At 38.4% G+C, this 17,378-nt stretch overlaps 1 protein-coding gene across 1 annotated transcript; it reads left to right on the top strand.

Moving 5' to 3' along the window:
• The first annotated feature begins 3,895 nt into the window (after window positions 1-3,895).
• On the top strand, window positions 3,896-17,018 carry wdr41 (WD repeat domain 41). Its single transcript, XM_079256934.1, has 14 exons — window positions 3,896-4,072; window positions 4,163-4,238; window positions 6,074-6,189; window positions 6,946-6,994; window positions 7,089-7,217; window positions 7,316-7,378; window positions 8,429-8,540; window positions 8,667-8,729; window positions 8,813-8,917; window positions 9,688-9,872; window positions 10,066-10,187; window positions 12,484-12,569; window positions 15,301-15,434; window positions 15,512-17,018. The coding sequence occupies exons 2-14, from the start codon at window positions 4,191-4,193 to the stop codon at window positions 15,650-15,652; spliced, it is 1,353 nt and encodes a 450-aa protein (XP_079113060.1). The 5' UTR covers window positions 3,896-4,072; window positions 4,163-4,190; the 3' UTR covers window positions 15,653-17,018.
• The last annotated feature ends 360 nt before the right edge of the window (window positions 17,019-17,378 follow it).

Here is a 17,378-nt window from a genome sequence, read left to right as displayed (position 1 = left end):
GCTGCAATGGCCATCGCATCATGACTTCACCTCTCAGCTGATTCCTGCCATTGGTCATGCTTGACACCTTGTCTACAATAGGCCGAGGCCAATCCACTTTGAAACCCCTTTATTTTTTCCCCTAAAGGGCATCCCTTCCCCACTTTCTGTTCTCTCTTCCAACCTTATTTCTTGTACTTTTCAGATTTCTTGCATTTCATTCAGGCATTAAGGAATAAACCTTAGCTCACTCTGACTCTTCATCCAGCTAGATCAGCAGATCAAAACTTTTACTCCCCTTGAACTATTTAAACAGGTACTGCATTAAAATAATTGTACATGCATGCATGCAACACACTCTTACTTTACTAATCCCCTACTGTTTTGTTGAAGACCACCAGGAGGAAAACATGTTTAGATTTTGGTGACATTTCTCTGGTTATTGGTTCATTTTAATTAGGGCAGGACAGTGAACATGACTCACTCTGCTTTAGTCCACAGCAGCAAATTCACATCCCTAAACAGACACTGTTGCATCATCAGACTACCATACATTTCTTGTATTATAACATTTACCTTCTGTCTTTGTGTACGAACCTGCAAACACAGGTCAAAACTGACCACTTGTTGATGGGTGGAAGAGTGAAAACACTCTAAAGTCTTGTCTTTTTACAAATTAGGTTACTTTTTCTAAAATTGTGCTAAATGAAAACATTGTAAAATTCAAAGTGAAAGTGATGCATTGAACATTTTCAGCGTGGGATCAGATAAGCATCTATTTGGTTGGATTTTAAGTCCATCTTGAAGATAAAATATGACAAATTGTGATTGCGGAATCTTAAAACTACATGGTAGGAAGTGTGAAATGTCTGCGTATCTTGTTTTTGTATGACAGTATGGTGACAAAGTAAAAAAAAAAAAATCCCATTCTGGCTCATATCATGAGAAGCTGTGTTGAGATCATTCTTGGCCCTGCAGAGATAAGCCCCTTGTTATGCTTTGAGAGAATCCTTTTAAATCCGTCACAAATGTCCTATTGGCCTGTGATGGACTGGTCACCCATACAGGTTGTGGCCTGCTTCTCATCAAGTGGCAGCCGGGATAGAGCTGTGACCCTTAACTCTGAGCTGCAAGATGATTGATGGATGGATGGATGGATGGATGGGTGGATGGATGGTTAAACTTTAAAGATCACAAAACTTGAGAATAATTAAAAAATGCATCTGTTTGTTGCAGTCTGGTGGTGCTGCCACTAGATGTCAGTAAAATGTTCAAAACTGACCTGTAAATCTTCAGAAAATTGAACACAGTCAGTCTTCTGAATTAGAGTTATTGATACTAACATGCACAAAGCTGAAGGCCTGTTTCTACTCCCTTATGTATTTAAATAATTAAAACTTTGCTGTATGCATCTTTTATGTTGTCATGGTTGTTGTCATGTTGTCAAATTATCCACTAGTGGGTAGTGCTGAGTTCAGAGTTTACTTGTGCATTCTGATAGTTTCAGACACCGAAGAATGGCAGTAATGCACAGCTCTAAAGTTATTTACAATCACACAACACAGTCAACACATTCACACAGCTTTTCTTCAAAAAACACCTGCTACATCTAAAATTGTTGCCATCATTGTCTACGTCTTCTGCTTCTTCTTTAAGTCTCCTGTTCCTCTTATTCTTCTCTGTTGTTTCCTGTCACTGGTCACATGTCAGCTATGTTTAACACCACGCCCAAGGTTTCCAGCGCTATTCCTCTGTTAGGTGTGTTTGGAGACGGATCTGTGAAAACCCTGAAAAAAGACCAAGTTAAACACATGACGCAGAAGATGGATGATAGTGTCCATATGTCTGCATATCTGTCTTCTCCTGCGTCAAGCCTAAATAGACCTCTAGCCAGATCAAACAAGAGTATAATTTTAGTAAAACAACTGTTGTCCTGCTGCTTTTGCAGAGTTGGATGGAGGGTGAATGAGGGGAATGCATGTTGATTTACTCCTAAGAAGATGGATGGCATTCTTGCCTATGATAATGTGATGACACTGGACGTAAAGCAAAAAAGGGTCTCATTTTGTCTAATACTTTGATTTACTGCCTGAAATGTCACAAAAACTAATGACATAAGTATCTGTGTGGTTTACAAAGATAATAAAAGCATCTGACCATGCTAATGTTAGCACTTATCTCCAATAGTTGCTTTGTTCAAAAGCTCTATAGAGAAATTAGCATACCTCACATCTTTTGCAATAATTATTTAGCACATAATGGAGTTTATATATATATATATATGATCCATCCATTCAAATATGTGACAGATACTGTAGTAAAACAAACAGAGGCTAGCCCATTCCCACATCTAAAACCCATTCACTCAACCTCAACCAATCCCTCTCGCTAACCCTCCTCCTTTCCCGAGCTGCCCTTGAGCTTTTCTATTACCGCATGGAAAGCACCTCGCAGCCCCTGACAAGCGCAGCAGATCGACACTAAATCAGAAATCAGTGCCAGCCGCAGATCTGAGCCACCATGAAGGTCACAGGCCCTACACTGCATGTCGTCTCAATTGGGGGAGCAGGAGCAGACACAGCTAGGGTGATGTGTGACTTTTTGTGTATATACAAGTGTGTGTTAACAGGAGATATACCCAGAGGGGGAGACTGTAGACCGAAGAAGAAAGGTTTGCATGGAAGAGCAGGCCAACATTGATGCAGAAGAGGTGAAAGAAAGCAATGCGGGAAGGCAAGAAGATTTACAGATAGAGTTGGAATAGAATAGAGCAGTAATATCAAACAAATTATGTAAAATAAAATTATTTAGATATTTACATCATTTCTAGAAACACAACTGGAAACAGAAGGTAAAAATACATGATTTTCTCATCTAATGATTGGATTCTTCCCATGATCTGGTGAGATTGTTACACACTGCCATCTAGTTGTAATAAGGTGAATGACACTCATTACAACGCCCTGTTGTCACATGGACTCATCTCATGACTCCGAAATGTACTTATTCCTCCATGAATGTTTGAGCTTTATTGTGCAGAATGATGTCTAATCATCATAAGTCTAATCTCCCATGTCCCTCTGCAGAAGAGAAAATAGCTTTTGTGCTCACCTTAAATTTATTCCTAAGCCGTATAACATAAAATTCTTTAATGGGGAAATTTTGAACAATGATGCTGCTTTTGAGTTTGAGTTTTTAATGGTTTTGGTTATATTCTCCTAAATCTTCTCCACTCCTTCTTTTAGTTGTCGCAACTGTAATAGAACAAGGCATATACTTAACATAACCAAATATATCAAACATTTTAATTTCTCCCATTAATTTAGCTTTGTGATAAAACTCAGATCCTTGGATTGGGTTTCTTAAACTTTCTGTTGTTGTCAAATAGATTTTTTTTTTTTTTTTTTTTTTTTTTTTTAAAATAATCTGGGCATTACTAGTGTTTACTATCTTCTGGTGCGACAGAAAATTTTCTGAATAAGTTTTAAAATGGTCAGAGTTTTTAAAGTATTTCATAATACAATTGTAAACTTTTCAGGTGTAAGGTGTCGTAGTAGTGTTGAGTTTTTACTTTGTACAACTTATATGCAAATAACTGTTGAGGCAGAGAGCAGTAACTATTTGTAACTCAAGGGTTATTGTAATTTTTGTACAAACAAACAAAAAAACATAACAAACAAATAAAATAAAAAAAACAAAATAAAAACAAAGTTGTTTTACAAACTCAAAACATCTGTCAGACTGTGTTGGTCTGAATATGTAAAAGGAGTGAAGATAAATTACAAAAACACCGCAAAGTCCAAGTAAAACTCTGAATTTAAGCAGATTCACTTCCCTAATATAAATATGCTGAAACTAAGCTTGTCCCTGAAAAGCTTCCGTAGTTATCACATGACTGTTTGCACTGGTCGTGACTTGAATTCCTTTTTACAACATGTAAATTTAATGCTACAGTATTGGCAGGGCTTTTTTCAAATGCAATATAATCAGACAAACAATAAACTGAGGTTTTGTATGTCAGAATATCCTTGACATTACGACATTTATTCAAACGAAGCGCGTCAGACTCTTCTCTTAGTAACGCGGATGACTGGTGAGTCCTCACATATCACCTGTAACGTTAGCTGGATCCGGTTTTTGTCACAAAATGAGCAAGAAAATTATCTTTATCGTTTTCTTTTAGCTGTATCCAGTTGCTAAAAGAAGGAACAATGTTTCGGTGGATTCTTGGTGGTCGGGAATCGCAGAGCTCAGTGGAGGTAAGCTAGCTGCTCCTGCTATCTAACATGTTAGGAGGGTTTGGAGCTTGTTTCTGAAGCAAAACATGGGATGTTTACATGTTATATAAATAAACCTATATTTCCATACTTACCATTATAATATGATACATATATATATTTGTAAGAGTTGAAACCTTTCCCCCTTGCACTGTAAGCTTGTTTGAGACGTGATAGTTTCTTTTTCATCTCCTTTTCAGCTCTTTCTGTTTGTTTTAATATTCATCCACATAAAATAAACAAGATAAAATCTCCACTAATTCCATGTGATATTCTGATTAGCACACCTGAAACACCACACTAATAAGAAACTGAGCTGTCTTAAAGTTTACATTCATGCTGTCTGAGGAGGTGTTGCAGTTTATTTTCATCTCAACCTCAAAAGTATGCAGAATTATATAATTATTTATCGCTAAAAAGCTGATTTGTATTTCTCTTCTTGACTTAAAGCATTGTCCTGTATCAAACTGTGCATTTATTTTTAATATTTGTTTACATGTGGATTACACATGAGCAGATAATTTCTCCACAATAGAAGTCTCCTCTGTTTAGTTACAACCTGCACCCCTACACACTACCGCCTAATTTATTCCTTTTAAAACACTTTATCTGGTTTCATATTGTTTCAGATTGACCTTTCTACTGAAGTTGCATCTGTTAATGATACGACTGATTTGTCTACAATGGATCAGGATCACCAGCAAGACCAGTAAAGAATTATTTACCAGCTTAGCATCCACTAAACATTATTTTGTAGAGCAGATGATGCATTTAGCTGTGCTGACAAAATAAGTGATAGAAAAAGAACCTTAATTTAGAATATAGTAATTCAATAGACAAAGACTAAAATAGATTTAAGTTAAAAAAAAAAAAAAGCTCACAACATTTGAAAATAATTATGAATTTTAAATAAATCACATGGAAAAGAACTACATAAATAAAAGTGAATAAAAGCAGATTAATAGAAAAAAGTACAGTGATTACATAAAAATAAATAAAATGTAGATAAAGCAGAAGTGTTTTTTGCTTAATTGCAACTCCATGCTTCAAGGAGTTAATATACAATCATGTGAAATATCAAGTTAGTTCATTTTTACATAATTGCATATTTAATATATCAGAGAGTAAGAAACCTCAGTGCCAATAAATGATTTGCCACTTATCTATTTGTAAGTTCAGTGTTTGCCATTTTTACATTAACAAATTATTTATGAGTCAGGTGGGGCAATGTCTTTAAAACTGAGACAGCTCTTTAAATAATTCTTTTAATAGGAAAAAAAAAACTTGATTTTTACAGCTGACAGAGTGCAGAGATGCTACAAAAAAGTGTTGTACAAATGTTCATTTGGCGTCCATAGTAATCTTGTTATGTTTTGTTTTATTTCATTGTATGGAATAAGATGCTATCAGCTCTGTTTACCTGTTCGCAGGAGCTGACTAACCCATATCAGTCAGCCAAATATGAGCTTTTTCTTGTTCTTTAATCTGTTTTAATTGATTAAATATTTAAGGTGTAAGCTCTTTAAGAATTTAATAGGTTTAAATGTTATATTGAGAGGCTGTATTGTGCGGTGAAAGTTAGGAAACTGCAGGTTTGATTAGTTTAAAATGCAATAATGTTATTAAAATATAAAATAAAGATCTGAAGAGTGCAGCTTTCCCATCTGCATTATACACTTAAGAGCACAGCATTTCCCTCTGCAGTGGACAGCAGTTGAGTAAATACACAGTTACTTCCAAGCCGAAGCTCTGCAGCCGCCTCTCAGCCTGTCCACCACGGCCCGTTTGGCTCAACACTCTCCCTTTTGTGTGTGCAGAAAAGCCCCGTGCTGTGCATCGGAGAGGAACAGCCCAAAAACTGCTTCACTGAGCTGCAGGTGCTGAAAGGACATTTTGACATTGTTCGATTTCTGGTGCAGATTGATGACTTCAGGTAAGAAGACCACAACCCCCCCCCCCCCTCCCTCTCTCACTTTCTTTCTAACCTCTCTACCCTTGGCTGGCCTCTATCCCTCTGTGATTGACAGGAGATCCTCACCTACAGCAAACTTACAGAGCATGACAAGAGCCCAATCATCACCACTATGTGATTGTGTGCTCACACAGTACAGTATAACCTAAGCCTTCAATACTGCCCGTACACACATGCTTGCACAGGTTTATAAAGGTTCTGCACCTGCTGTCCTCTCTGCACCGCTTTGTGAAAACGTAACACACACTGGCATGGTAGAGTGCGTCTGTATAAGTGGTCAGATTGGGATTTATAACAGACCTAAATGTGTGTGTGTGTGTGTCAGGAGGTGGGGGTTACTTTACGCCTGGTCTCCTCCAGTAATAACCCCCCTCCCGGGGGTCTCGTCCTCTCCACACACAGGTCCACAGTCGAGGGCAAAGGCCAGAAAATTCCCTGCAGATTGCTTCTGAAGTCTGAGAACGTATCCTCAACAGTTCCTCTCGTCTCATTTTGTCTCTGTTTCGTCCGCTCATCCTGTGTGTTGATTTTGGAGCCGGGCGGGGTGGCGGTTTCAGGGTCAGAGTGCACGTTAAGGTGATAAGCTCCAGGACAGACGTTTTGCAGGATTTCTCAGGTGGAGGAGGACATGTGGGAAATGATCCCTCACATGGATAGAGTGAGTCTGTCTACCCAGCCAGTTCAAACCGAGCTCCTGATGCGTCTTATCTCTTCCAGATGTGCCTCAGCGGGGGACGACGGCCTTGTCCTGGTTTGGAATATCGAGGTTATGAGCTGATTATCTCTATGCAGTGTTAAAATGTTCAAAACGCTTATTATGCTTTAATCAGATTTATTTCTTTATTCTGGGCTGATTATAGACTGGCGAGAAGCTGCAGGAGCTGAGGGGCCACTCCCAGCAAATTACTGCCATAACCACCTTCACCTGTAATAATGAGGTCACTTCCCACTGCTGTCTCATCACCGCCTCCTCAGACCGAAGTCTCAGCGTATCCTCGCACACTGAATAATGTAAAACCGCCAAAAACCTTCCTGATATTGTTGTTGTTTTTAATTCAGACATAATTTCCTTAATCTTAATTGTAAGTTGTGGGATCCTGATACAGGCAACAGGGTTCAAACCGTTTCAGATCTTCAGTCTTCTGTAAAGGTAACAGTTTGCATTTCTCTTCATGGCTTCTGGACACAAAGATGGATTTTCTCACCAAATTCTGCCAAATTTCAGAGCAGACATTCTCTTTATCACGGTTGTCTTATATTTGTTTGTGTCTTCCTTTCCTGACATCTTCCCAGGCACTCTCATTGGTTATTAGTGGTGGGAAAATTGAATAAAAAAAAAAATCGAAAATCAGGATTTTTTTTGCTTCACAATTTTTGTTAAAAAAAAAAAAAAAAGATTTTTTTTTTCTTTCTTTCAAATAAATACAAATTTTTTGTCATTTTTATTCTTTTTATTGATCTTTTAACTTGTCTTCTTGGGCATTAAAGCAGCAGAATGATGGTCTGGCTACTTGGTTGTTTTTCCCAATTGAAATCAAGAAAAATGAGGAGCAAAAAAAAGTTTTATGAATTTTTTTGTTTGGTTTTAATCTACAAAAATGAACAATGTCAAAGAATTGTGAGAATCGCAATTTAAATCGAATTGGCACCCAAAAAATTGGAATCGAATGGGGACAAAAGCATATCGTCACAGCCCTATTGGTTACAACAGTTAATGTTTGTTGTCTGGTATTTCTTTTATCTGGTTTTGGTTGTTTTTAGTTTGCATTCCTAGTTTTGCAAGATGTTTGTGTATTTACCATCTTGGTTTTATTTCTGACCAGCCTTTCGTTTACTGTCCAGAACTCTGGTCAGCCATTATACCATTAAATGTGAAAATGTTCCATAATTTATTAAACTTATATTTGACAGTTGCAGTTTAAAAGACAAGTCATCCAGATGTGTGCATCCATGTTAGTGTGAAATGTACTAATTTAAGGGTTTGACTCTACAGAGCATCGTCCCAGTTATAATATAAGATGTGAACTGGTAATTTTCTTCTCTTGATCACAAATGAAGGTTAATTGCATCAACCAGAGGCTAATTATATTTGATTTCTCCTTTTCGTTGACGTTATGCGAGGGTGTGTGTGTGTCAAAATTGAAAAACTGCTGCTTTGTTTCATGCTCTGATCATGTGCGTGTGTGTGTGTGTGTGTCAGTGTTTGCTGGTGTTGGAGCGATTGTGTGTGTGGGTCTCAGGTGGGGCAGAGTTGTGCGTGTGGAACAAAGACTTTCAGCTGCAGTGTGACAGACAGGAACACAGCGACACCGGTAAGGAGGAATAACAACATTCTCAGTTGTTGCACCAACTGCGCTCACCTCTGATGCCACTGCTTTTTTCTTTTTTTTAAAATTATTTTACATAAATTGATTTTTTTTTTCCCCATCATGTTGCAGGAATAACTGCTTTGATCGAGCTGCCCAAGAACTGCATCGCAGCTGCGATGGATAAAGAGATCAGTAAGAGTAAAGGATGTTATTTCTGTCAAAGCACAATGAAAATCGCTTTGCTAATGATAAAGTTTATTCCCTCTCATTTCCAGTGATCTACAGGTTTACGGTGTCTACCGATTCCTCTGTTTCCGTGGCGATGATCCGCTGTCTGTCTGATCACCACGACCAGATTCGAGCTCTCATTAATGTCAGTGGTCAGTATGTTTGCATAAACTCTGGCTGTTTCCAAATGTCCACACTATTCCCTACATAACACCATTTTCTAGGGGTGTCCGAATGTCCAGAGAGGAAAAAAACTTGTGCACTCAAATTACCCACATTGCATCTTGAAAAGTAGTGGGCATCAAAGATCACTACGGGTCGGTATAGACCACAATGCATTGGTGCAGAACTCAAAGTGGCACAAGGGACACGAACGTCAAAGCAGGTTGAAAAAAAAAAACAACAAAAAACTATAGATCCATCATTTTTATCTTTATTTTTTGATCTACATAAAATACAATATAAAAAATAAAATGTTTTCACACCAGTTTTGATTAGATTTGGAATGATGCATGGTGGTTACCGCGGTGACAGCTGGTTGTCATGTGATTTGTGACGAGGAGAAAATAGCCAACGGAATGAGTTCACTATATAGTGTAGTCCAGGTGTGTCAAACTCCATACCTCAAAGGCCGGTATCCTGCAGGTTTTTGTTGTCTCCCTGCTCCAACACACTTGAGTGAAATTGATAAATAGGTTGACAAGAAGCCACTGGATCCATTTGATTTTAATCAGCTGTGTTGGTGCAGGGAAACAATAAAAACCTGCCGGATACCGGCCATCGAGGACTGGAGTTTGACACCCCTGGTGTGGTCACATGTAGTAAATGAGGGGTTAGGGAACAGTGTGGCCATTCAGACAGAACTCTAAGATGTTATTTAGGCTGAGTGATACAGAGGAAAATGTGCTTCCTGGTTCCTCAGATGGACTTTTTGCCAGCGGCTCCCACGCAGGCGAGTTGATCTTATGGGATGCGATTGATTGGAACAATCTGGCCTATGAGCACATCCTGTGGGAGGAGTCGCAAACCAGCACGCAGACGGAAATCCGGATGGGTGCTCCCAAACCCAGCGAAATGTCCATTCAGCACCTGACTACTAATGGAAAGGTGAGAATGGTGAAAGTCAGGTAGTAAAAATGGAAGGAAACCAACCAGCCATCCAGGTTCAGCTTCTAAAGGGACTTGCTAACTCTGTCTGGGCACGGCTCTGGCTCTCTGGGCCGGGAGTCATGATAGTCTGACCCAAATCATTACAAACTTTTATTTTCACTGTTACATTTTGTATTTGGGTGTTTTGCAGCTCATCCTTGCCGCCGTGGGCAACGGCCTATATGTGTATGATGTTGGGAGGAAAACGGTGGTGGCCTACAGGAAGGCTGCACATGACTCTAATGTGTTACACACCATGCTGCTGTCCGACAGGTAGGAAATAACGGGTTTTACTATTTTTATTCTCTAATTTGCCACAGATTTCCTAGAGTAGGAGATTTCTCGGGGGATGGATTGTAAAACCTGTGGCCACACTTGGCTTTTGGGAGTGTGCGTGTCTATTAAACAAAACAGTCTCTTCCTGTGCCCTTTTGGCACTGGTTGGATGTGATTAGAAGCTGTGGCTAATTCTGTTTTTAGCTAAATATTTCTCAGAAATGCAAAGTTATTCAGAACAATAACAGGAACTAAAGGAAGAGATTGGAGGAAGGTCTGCAAAAATGAGCCTCCACTCTTCATTTGTAAACCATCAGGAGTCTTCACTTACCCAGCTGCTGACTAGGGCTGTCAGGATCATGCCGTTATATCCGACAAAAAATAAATATAGTTCGTAGTTTTTCTTTTTCTTTTCACTTTTGTCATCTTTACCTTTTAGTTCAATTATGTTAGCTTAGTTTTTCTCAGTTTCCCCTCTTTAAATGCAACTAATTGCCACATTAAGTTATCACTGTGTCTAATGGCTCCTTTGTGGTGTCTGTAAAACCATGAAATCTTGAAGTCATGCCAGTTGTTTGGTTCAGAGCCAGAGTCTTTCTTTGCTGTCAGATCTTTGATCACAATGCCAGTAAATCATCATCATAGAAATGCAAGAAATGCACAAGATCAAAATAAAGAAGCTTCGAATTTGCATCTGAAAAACAAGTAGACATAGTTTCACCCGGCTGATTTTATGCAAGTGAATGCGATTGGCAATTATCCAAAATGTTCAAGGGTAGGTTTAATAAGTGATATAATAACAGTTTATTGCAGGAACACGTAATCCATGCTGATGCTGTCCTCTTTTCATCCACATGAGGGCGCCATTGTCCTAATTTTTAAGTAGACGCTCATATCAGCCTTTTAAAAGTTCAGATGACAGCATGTGTGGACACACGAGCATTTTGTTGGTTCTGACAATACTTAATGACTGCTTTTATTTCATATATATCTATATATATATATATATATATGTATGTGTGTGTGTATATATATATATATATATATATATATATATATATATATATATATATATATAATATGATAGATAGATAGATAGATATTAAAGGTCTTAAAAACAAGGAAGCTTTTTAATTTTTTTCCAAAGCACTTTTTAAACCAGTGATTCCCAGCCCTGGTCCTCAAAACCCATGATCCTACAGGTAATAGCGGTTTTCACAGCTTATTTTTCTGGTAAATGTATTTTATTTCACTTGTACCGAGGGTTGGGTTTATAGGGGTGATTAGAGAGCTTTTGTCTAGTGTGAATGCTTTTAATTTCTTCATGAAGCACTTTGAATCATCCTGTTGTTGAGTTGTGTTACAATTAACAAACTTACTTTGCTTTGCAACACACCTCATTTATATTAAATTGTTCTCTGATAAACTCTGTATAAGTCTGCTGTTGGAACATTAATTTGAGTCAAGTCTGTTGAAGCAGGGAAGCATAGAAAGTCTGAAGGACAGTGTGCTTTGAGGACCAGAGTTGGACAGAGTTTTAAACAAATGTTTCTACAAAGCTGCACAAAAAGAATGAACAGGGAAAAAAAATGTAATATTTCCACTTTGACATATTTTATAATTAATGCAAGATTATTTTACTGCTGATATTCGCTGTAATGTGTTGTTCTTTATGTAAATTTAAATAAGAATTTAAAAGAAAATTCAAATGATGCAAAAATATTATTAATAATATATTAAAAAAATTAAACTTCTTAAACATGTTCTCAATCATTTTTTGTGTTTTTTGTCTTTGTAGTTACATCATGTTGCATCTTCTGCTTTCTACTTATCACAGTCATCCTGTTGGAAATGTGCCTCAATCTGAAATTTATTTTCACATAATTTGATTAAAATTATTAACATTTGGCTGCAGGACCACAGCTGATGCAGTAGCTGTAGTGGTCATGTGTCAGTTCTTAACCCTTTACTGGACAAATGACCATATTTCACATCAGTGGACATATAAAACGCCTCTGCATGTTAATGCATGAAGTTGTAGAATCACACCGAGTTCTCCACAATAAATCAGCAGAGATCAGGCTTCATCCCAGACATATCAATGGGACTGACCACTAACTGCTATATAACTTAGAAAAATGTATAGGAAGTTTTAAAATCTTGTAATATACTCCAATATTATTACACTCTCTTTTTTAGTTGAAATGTTAAATTTCCAATGAATCAATGAGTGATCCATAAAGGGTTAAATGGTAACCAAATCTTTACATGGTTTTCTCTGTCTCTGTTTCAGTGAGCTGATGTCGTGCTCTGAAGATGGAAGTGTAAGGATGTGGGAGATCCAAGACCTGCCTTTGCCTGCTGAGCCAGCTTCTGCAGGTTCTCACACACACACACACACACACAAATACACTCACGCATGATATTCCAGCTCTAACTTGACATGTTGTACAGCTGTTGGGATGGTGAGTAGTTTACACAGTTAGTTAAATAAAGAAGCATCTATTGTCTCATTACAACCTGTATGTTTAATATTATACACAGCGAGATGACAGTTCCAATCATCAATCAATCAATCATTGTATCTAATTGATTAAAATATGAGCAAATTTGTTGATGGGAGGTAATAAATAATCCCCCATAAACCTGGATGCTTCAGACTACTGGTCATTCTAACATGATACTCAACACTTTAAAGACAAACTGGTGCAATTTTAAGATGCAGTCACTGAAATGAGAAGCGTCACTTAACTTATTAAGTGACTTTTATCTCATGACTTTGCTTTTATAACCCTGTTCCATCTTTATTTACCCTGACGAAGTCCCCCATCTGTTCAGGCAGAGCAGAGGCAGCCTGTAATGGTGAAACACTGAGAGAATCCAGAACAGTGACACAAAAGTGAACGTTAAAACTGCATGCTACAGTATTTTAATTTACTTCAGTATATAAAGTTATATGAACTTAAAATGAAACAACTTGAGCAGCGTTGGTGCTACATGGTTGGTTTTAATCTGCAAAGCACTGGAGAAACATTGTTTTATGTGGGATTGTGTGAAGTGCGTGGAGGCCATCGCCTTACTTGCAACAGACATCAAAGTGTTTTCAGTTTGGAGATCTGAAGCAGGAATTAAATCATATTTTATTTATTAATTTATTTTTTAAATTTATTCAGCTAATCTTTAACCAGAAAAGTCCCATTGAGAATAAAGACGTCTTTTTTTTAAGGCACAGCCCACATAAACATGAAGACAGAGAATAAAAACAAACTACCATGAAGGATACCAGTTTAAAGTAAAGCTAAAACCAGTGACAGGTCAACAACTGAGTGGTAAACTGCACCTTGAAGACCATGCACGTGGGCGTGCACGTGTAAAAGAGCATTATATTCAGGCAGAAATGTAACAGCAGAAAGTTTCTTTGTTGCATCAAAAGGACCGCATTTTGTTTCTAAAGCAGAGTCAACACGAGAGTGAAAAGTCGAAGAATAAATAAACAAAACAACATTTATTTAAAAGCATGAACAATTTCAGTGGCTGTTCCGTCAGGAGTCACCACCGAGCGAGGATTGTGACTCTTTTTTTCCTAAACTTTTAGACGACACAAGTTTGGTTTTGTTTATAACTGTAGGAGTCATAATGTAAGTTATCGATGTTTGGGAAAACGCTGATGTGTGCAGACTTGATTGGCACTTGGGTGGAGGGTGTGTCCCTTTGGGTGTGTATCCTGAGGTGACAAATAGCTGCGCTCACCTGAGCGCATCACTTGTCTTGGAGGATGTAGAGGTGGGGTGAGCTCAGGAGTGAACTTTTTGTTGACTGCAAATTAGGTGACTGATGTTAGTCCTCTGCGTTTTCTTAGTTTGTTGTGTTAGCTGATTTATTTCGCTGTAACAATAAAAATAAACAAATGCAAGATGGAGAAGATACAACTTAGTACGCGTGCTTAGCCTGCCACGGCTGAAGAAGATAATGTCGTTGGACAGTTAGCCACAACGGTAACATTTATATTTTATTCATCCTCATTCCGGCTCAGCATTTCATGCATCTCTAGATTGACAGGTGGTGGCTGGCTGCCATGTTTAGGTGCCTGTAAAGGGGTTAAACGTCATCACACTGCATAAGAAATGACATTTTTTCCTTTTCAAACTGCATTCTGTTTCACAAACGGAAAAAAAATCATGCCTACCTGTTTCAAAAGCACATATCTTTCTTGTTTATTGTTGTAATAAAGAATAAAAAATATGTTCAATAGTGTCTCTTTCATTGTCTTTTGCAGACATTTCTTGAAAAAAAAAATAGACACAATTAAAAATTTATTTACAGTTTTTCTTTGGAACTTTTTACTGGTGAAGATCAGGGGTGCATTCTACCAACACCACCCGATCGTCCTGCTCTGTCCCCCTTTGCATCTTTAACTTGGTCCGCATATCGATTAGTCTCGCGGACGAACAGAGCGATGATTTCTTCGTAGAAGAATAGCTCAAACAGTTCCCCTTCAAGACACATCATTGTCTTCTAAATGTGGTCCTGCAGGTTCACCAACACTGAACTGTGTTTCTGTATTTCAGCGCATTTATGCGCCGGCAGCTGTCGAGTGCTTGCTAAAGTTGGGTGCACGAATACACCAGCAGTGTGCTGAAGGTTAAGGACCATTCTAAAGGGCATGTAGTCATTCGCCTCTGCTGACATTCAATTCAATTCAACTTTATTTATATAGCGTCAAATCACGGCAATGCCATCTCAAAACGCTTTACAGACAGAGAAGAAAACATAATGAAAGCCAATTCATAAAAGCCTATATAAGGAAACCAACAGATTGAGTTGAGTCCAACTCAGTCTCCCATCCTGAGCAAGCACACTGGCAACTCCCATGTTGAGGGAGTCAAACCTGTGTTTTCCAGACCTAACCACTCGGCCACCGTTCCACCAAAAAGTGCCATGTAACTTCCTGACCTTAAAACTCTACTTCTGGCTCGTTTTAATGACGCAATGACTTTTTTTTTTTATTCACCTATGTTGGAACTTTAGTTGCCCAGCAGCGTCCTGCTGTGAGAAAACACACTTCGACATGATTTTTTCTTTTCACATCATATTTGTGATCTTTTCACAGGGTTTTTTGGGATGTGGACTTTTGGTCGTTCAAACAAACAGTCTGCTTCTCAGACAAAAAGGGTCATGGAGCTGTCCAACATGAGGACGCTGGAGCTGACGGGAGATCTGATTGGACACTCGGGAGCCGTCCAGGTACGAGTCCATGATGTTGCGCTTTAGGTTGTCGGCCAATCACAGCGCTGCAGCTGTAATCTGTGTTCTGGTTTCAGATGTTCATCAGTTTTGGGGAGAATGGTTTGGTCACATGTTCGACAGACACCCTGCTGATTCTGTGGAAGGACGGAGAGCGGCAGTCTCGTCTGCGCAGCCTGGTGCTTTTCCAGAAGCTGGAGGAAAACAGCGGACTCTGATCTTTCAGCCTTATGTCGTCACAGCCTTAAAGCAGGAGAGGTGGGGCGTCGTAGCTCGATGTTGATCACAGATCATTTGAGTTTTGTCTGAAGCTGCTCATATCTACTGAAAAACTTTGTTGCCTTTTGAGTAGAAGAATTTGACTGAAATGATAAAAAAGTAAAAACTTCATACTTTTGTTTCCAACTTTGGAGTTTTCGAGCGCTTAGATGTTGATATGGAGTTAACTTGTCTGTTTCCACCGCCCATAATAAGTATTTGCCAAAAAAATCCTGCCTTTTGCTCTCTTGTTCTGAGTGGATGTTGACTGTTAATTTGCACTCTGTTTTTGATTTGATATGTGAACTGTGTGTTTGCTTTTTTTAAATATATTTCTTCTGACGGTTAGATGAGAAATCAAAACCCTCTTCAACCTTTGCATTCTTTTCTACGCCTTTACAATGCTTGAAGGCAAAGGACGACAGTCAGACCTTTGTCCTTCTGAGAGTGTTGAGTTGTTAGCAGACTGACTAACGGGGGGCTGAGAAATGGTATCTTCAGCGTGTTCATGGTGTGACTTGGTATTTTCCCACAGTTTAACATCCAGTAAGCACTTCGACTGGAAGGATCTTAAATTGACACTCAGGCTGTCATAATTCAAAAGATTTAAATTACAATTTCCTGTATTTCCTGAGTTAATTTTATTATTTATAATATTTTTAATACTCCTCTCAGCAGTTATGTGCCCCCAGTTATAAAATAAGGTACTTTAGTTATATTTACCCACCTACAGTTGAATTACTTTACACACACACACACCCCACCCATTTACACATACGCGCTCTCTCATACCACTTCTGACAGCCTCACATTGATCTAGAAACAAACATGCTATAAACAGCTTATGGTGCTCAGATCAGCTGCTGCTTGCAGAAGTATTGGGACATCTCTGCTGGAAGTTGTGCGTCTGTCTTTATGAAGAAAAAAGCTCTTTGAATCAGGAGTTTGCTGCACAGCAGGTTTTATTTCATACACGATGTTCTACAGTAGTAATTCAGTTCACATCGACAGTAGATGATGATCTTGGTCCAGTGTTCTTCAACCACTGTGCCGTGGCATACTGGTGTGATGTGAGAGATCATCAGGTGTGCCATTAGAAATGATCCAATTTCCCCTCATGGGACTAAAAAGCAGCTCAGTGTTCATCCAACCCAGCCTCATGAACTTTCTTTTCTTGTGTTCATTTATTTCTATTCAAGACACTTTGACAAGATGGACTTTATCTTAATAATATAGGTGAGCCTTGTAATTGTCATTGTGTACCTTGGCTCAAAAAAGGTTGATAAACACTCTGTAGTCCTGTCTGAGAAGCATCTTGCAGATTTAAAGCCAAACTGCATGTAAAAGACCCATTCTGTTTATTTTTCTGCATCAGAACCACATTATTTCTGCATCACGTCCTTGAACTGTGTAGGTGTTGCGTCGCTGATTGTGTAATAAAAAGATAACATTAATGAAAAGGATTTGCATTTGTGCATCTTTGATGCATTAACTTTGACAGCTCTAATTGATAAATCTCTTTATCAGGCTATAATAGTTTCATTAGTCATCTCACATCATTAGCTTAGCTTAGCTTAGCTTAGGTTGGTTAAGGGAAACGACAAACATGTTTCTCTGTTCAGAAGTGAAAAGAAAGGGATCACACACATGAGCAGAATTATTGTAGGTGTTCAAACTGATAGATAA

Source organism: Telmatherina bonti (assembly GCF_933228915.1).
Source record: "Telmatherina bonti genome assembly, chromosome: 17".
Classification (NCBI taxonomy): domain Eukaryota; kingdom Metazoa; phylum Chordata; class Actinopteri; order Atheriniformes; family Telmatherinidae; genus Telmatherina; species Telmatherina bonti.
The sequence above is the reverse complement of the archived record's forward strand: the minus strand, read 5'-3'. Positions and strand labels throughout refer to the sequence as shown.

Bases quoted from the DNA above. Each gene is read 5' to 3' on its own strand.
- wdr41 (XM_079256934.1), top strand. From the start codon at position 4,191: ATGTTTCGGTGGATTCTTGGTGGTCGGGAATCGCAGAGCTCAGTGGAG. The intron at 7,379-8,428 runs GTAACAGTTTGC...TGTGTGTGTCAG, and splicing joins ATCTTCAGTCTTCTGTAAAG to TGTTTGCTGGTGTTGGAGCG. The intron at 12,570-15,300 runs GTTCTCACACAC...ATCTTTTCACAG, and splicing joins TGCTGAGCCAGCTTCTGCAG to GGTTTTTTGGGATGTGGACT.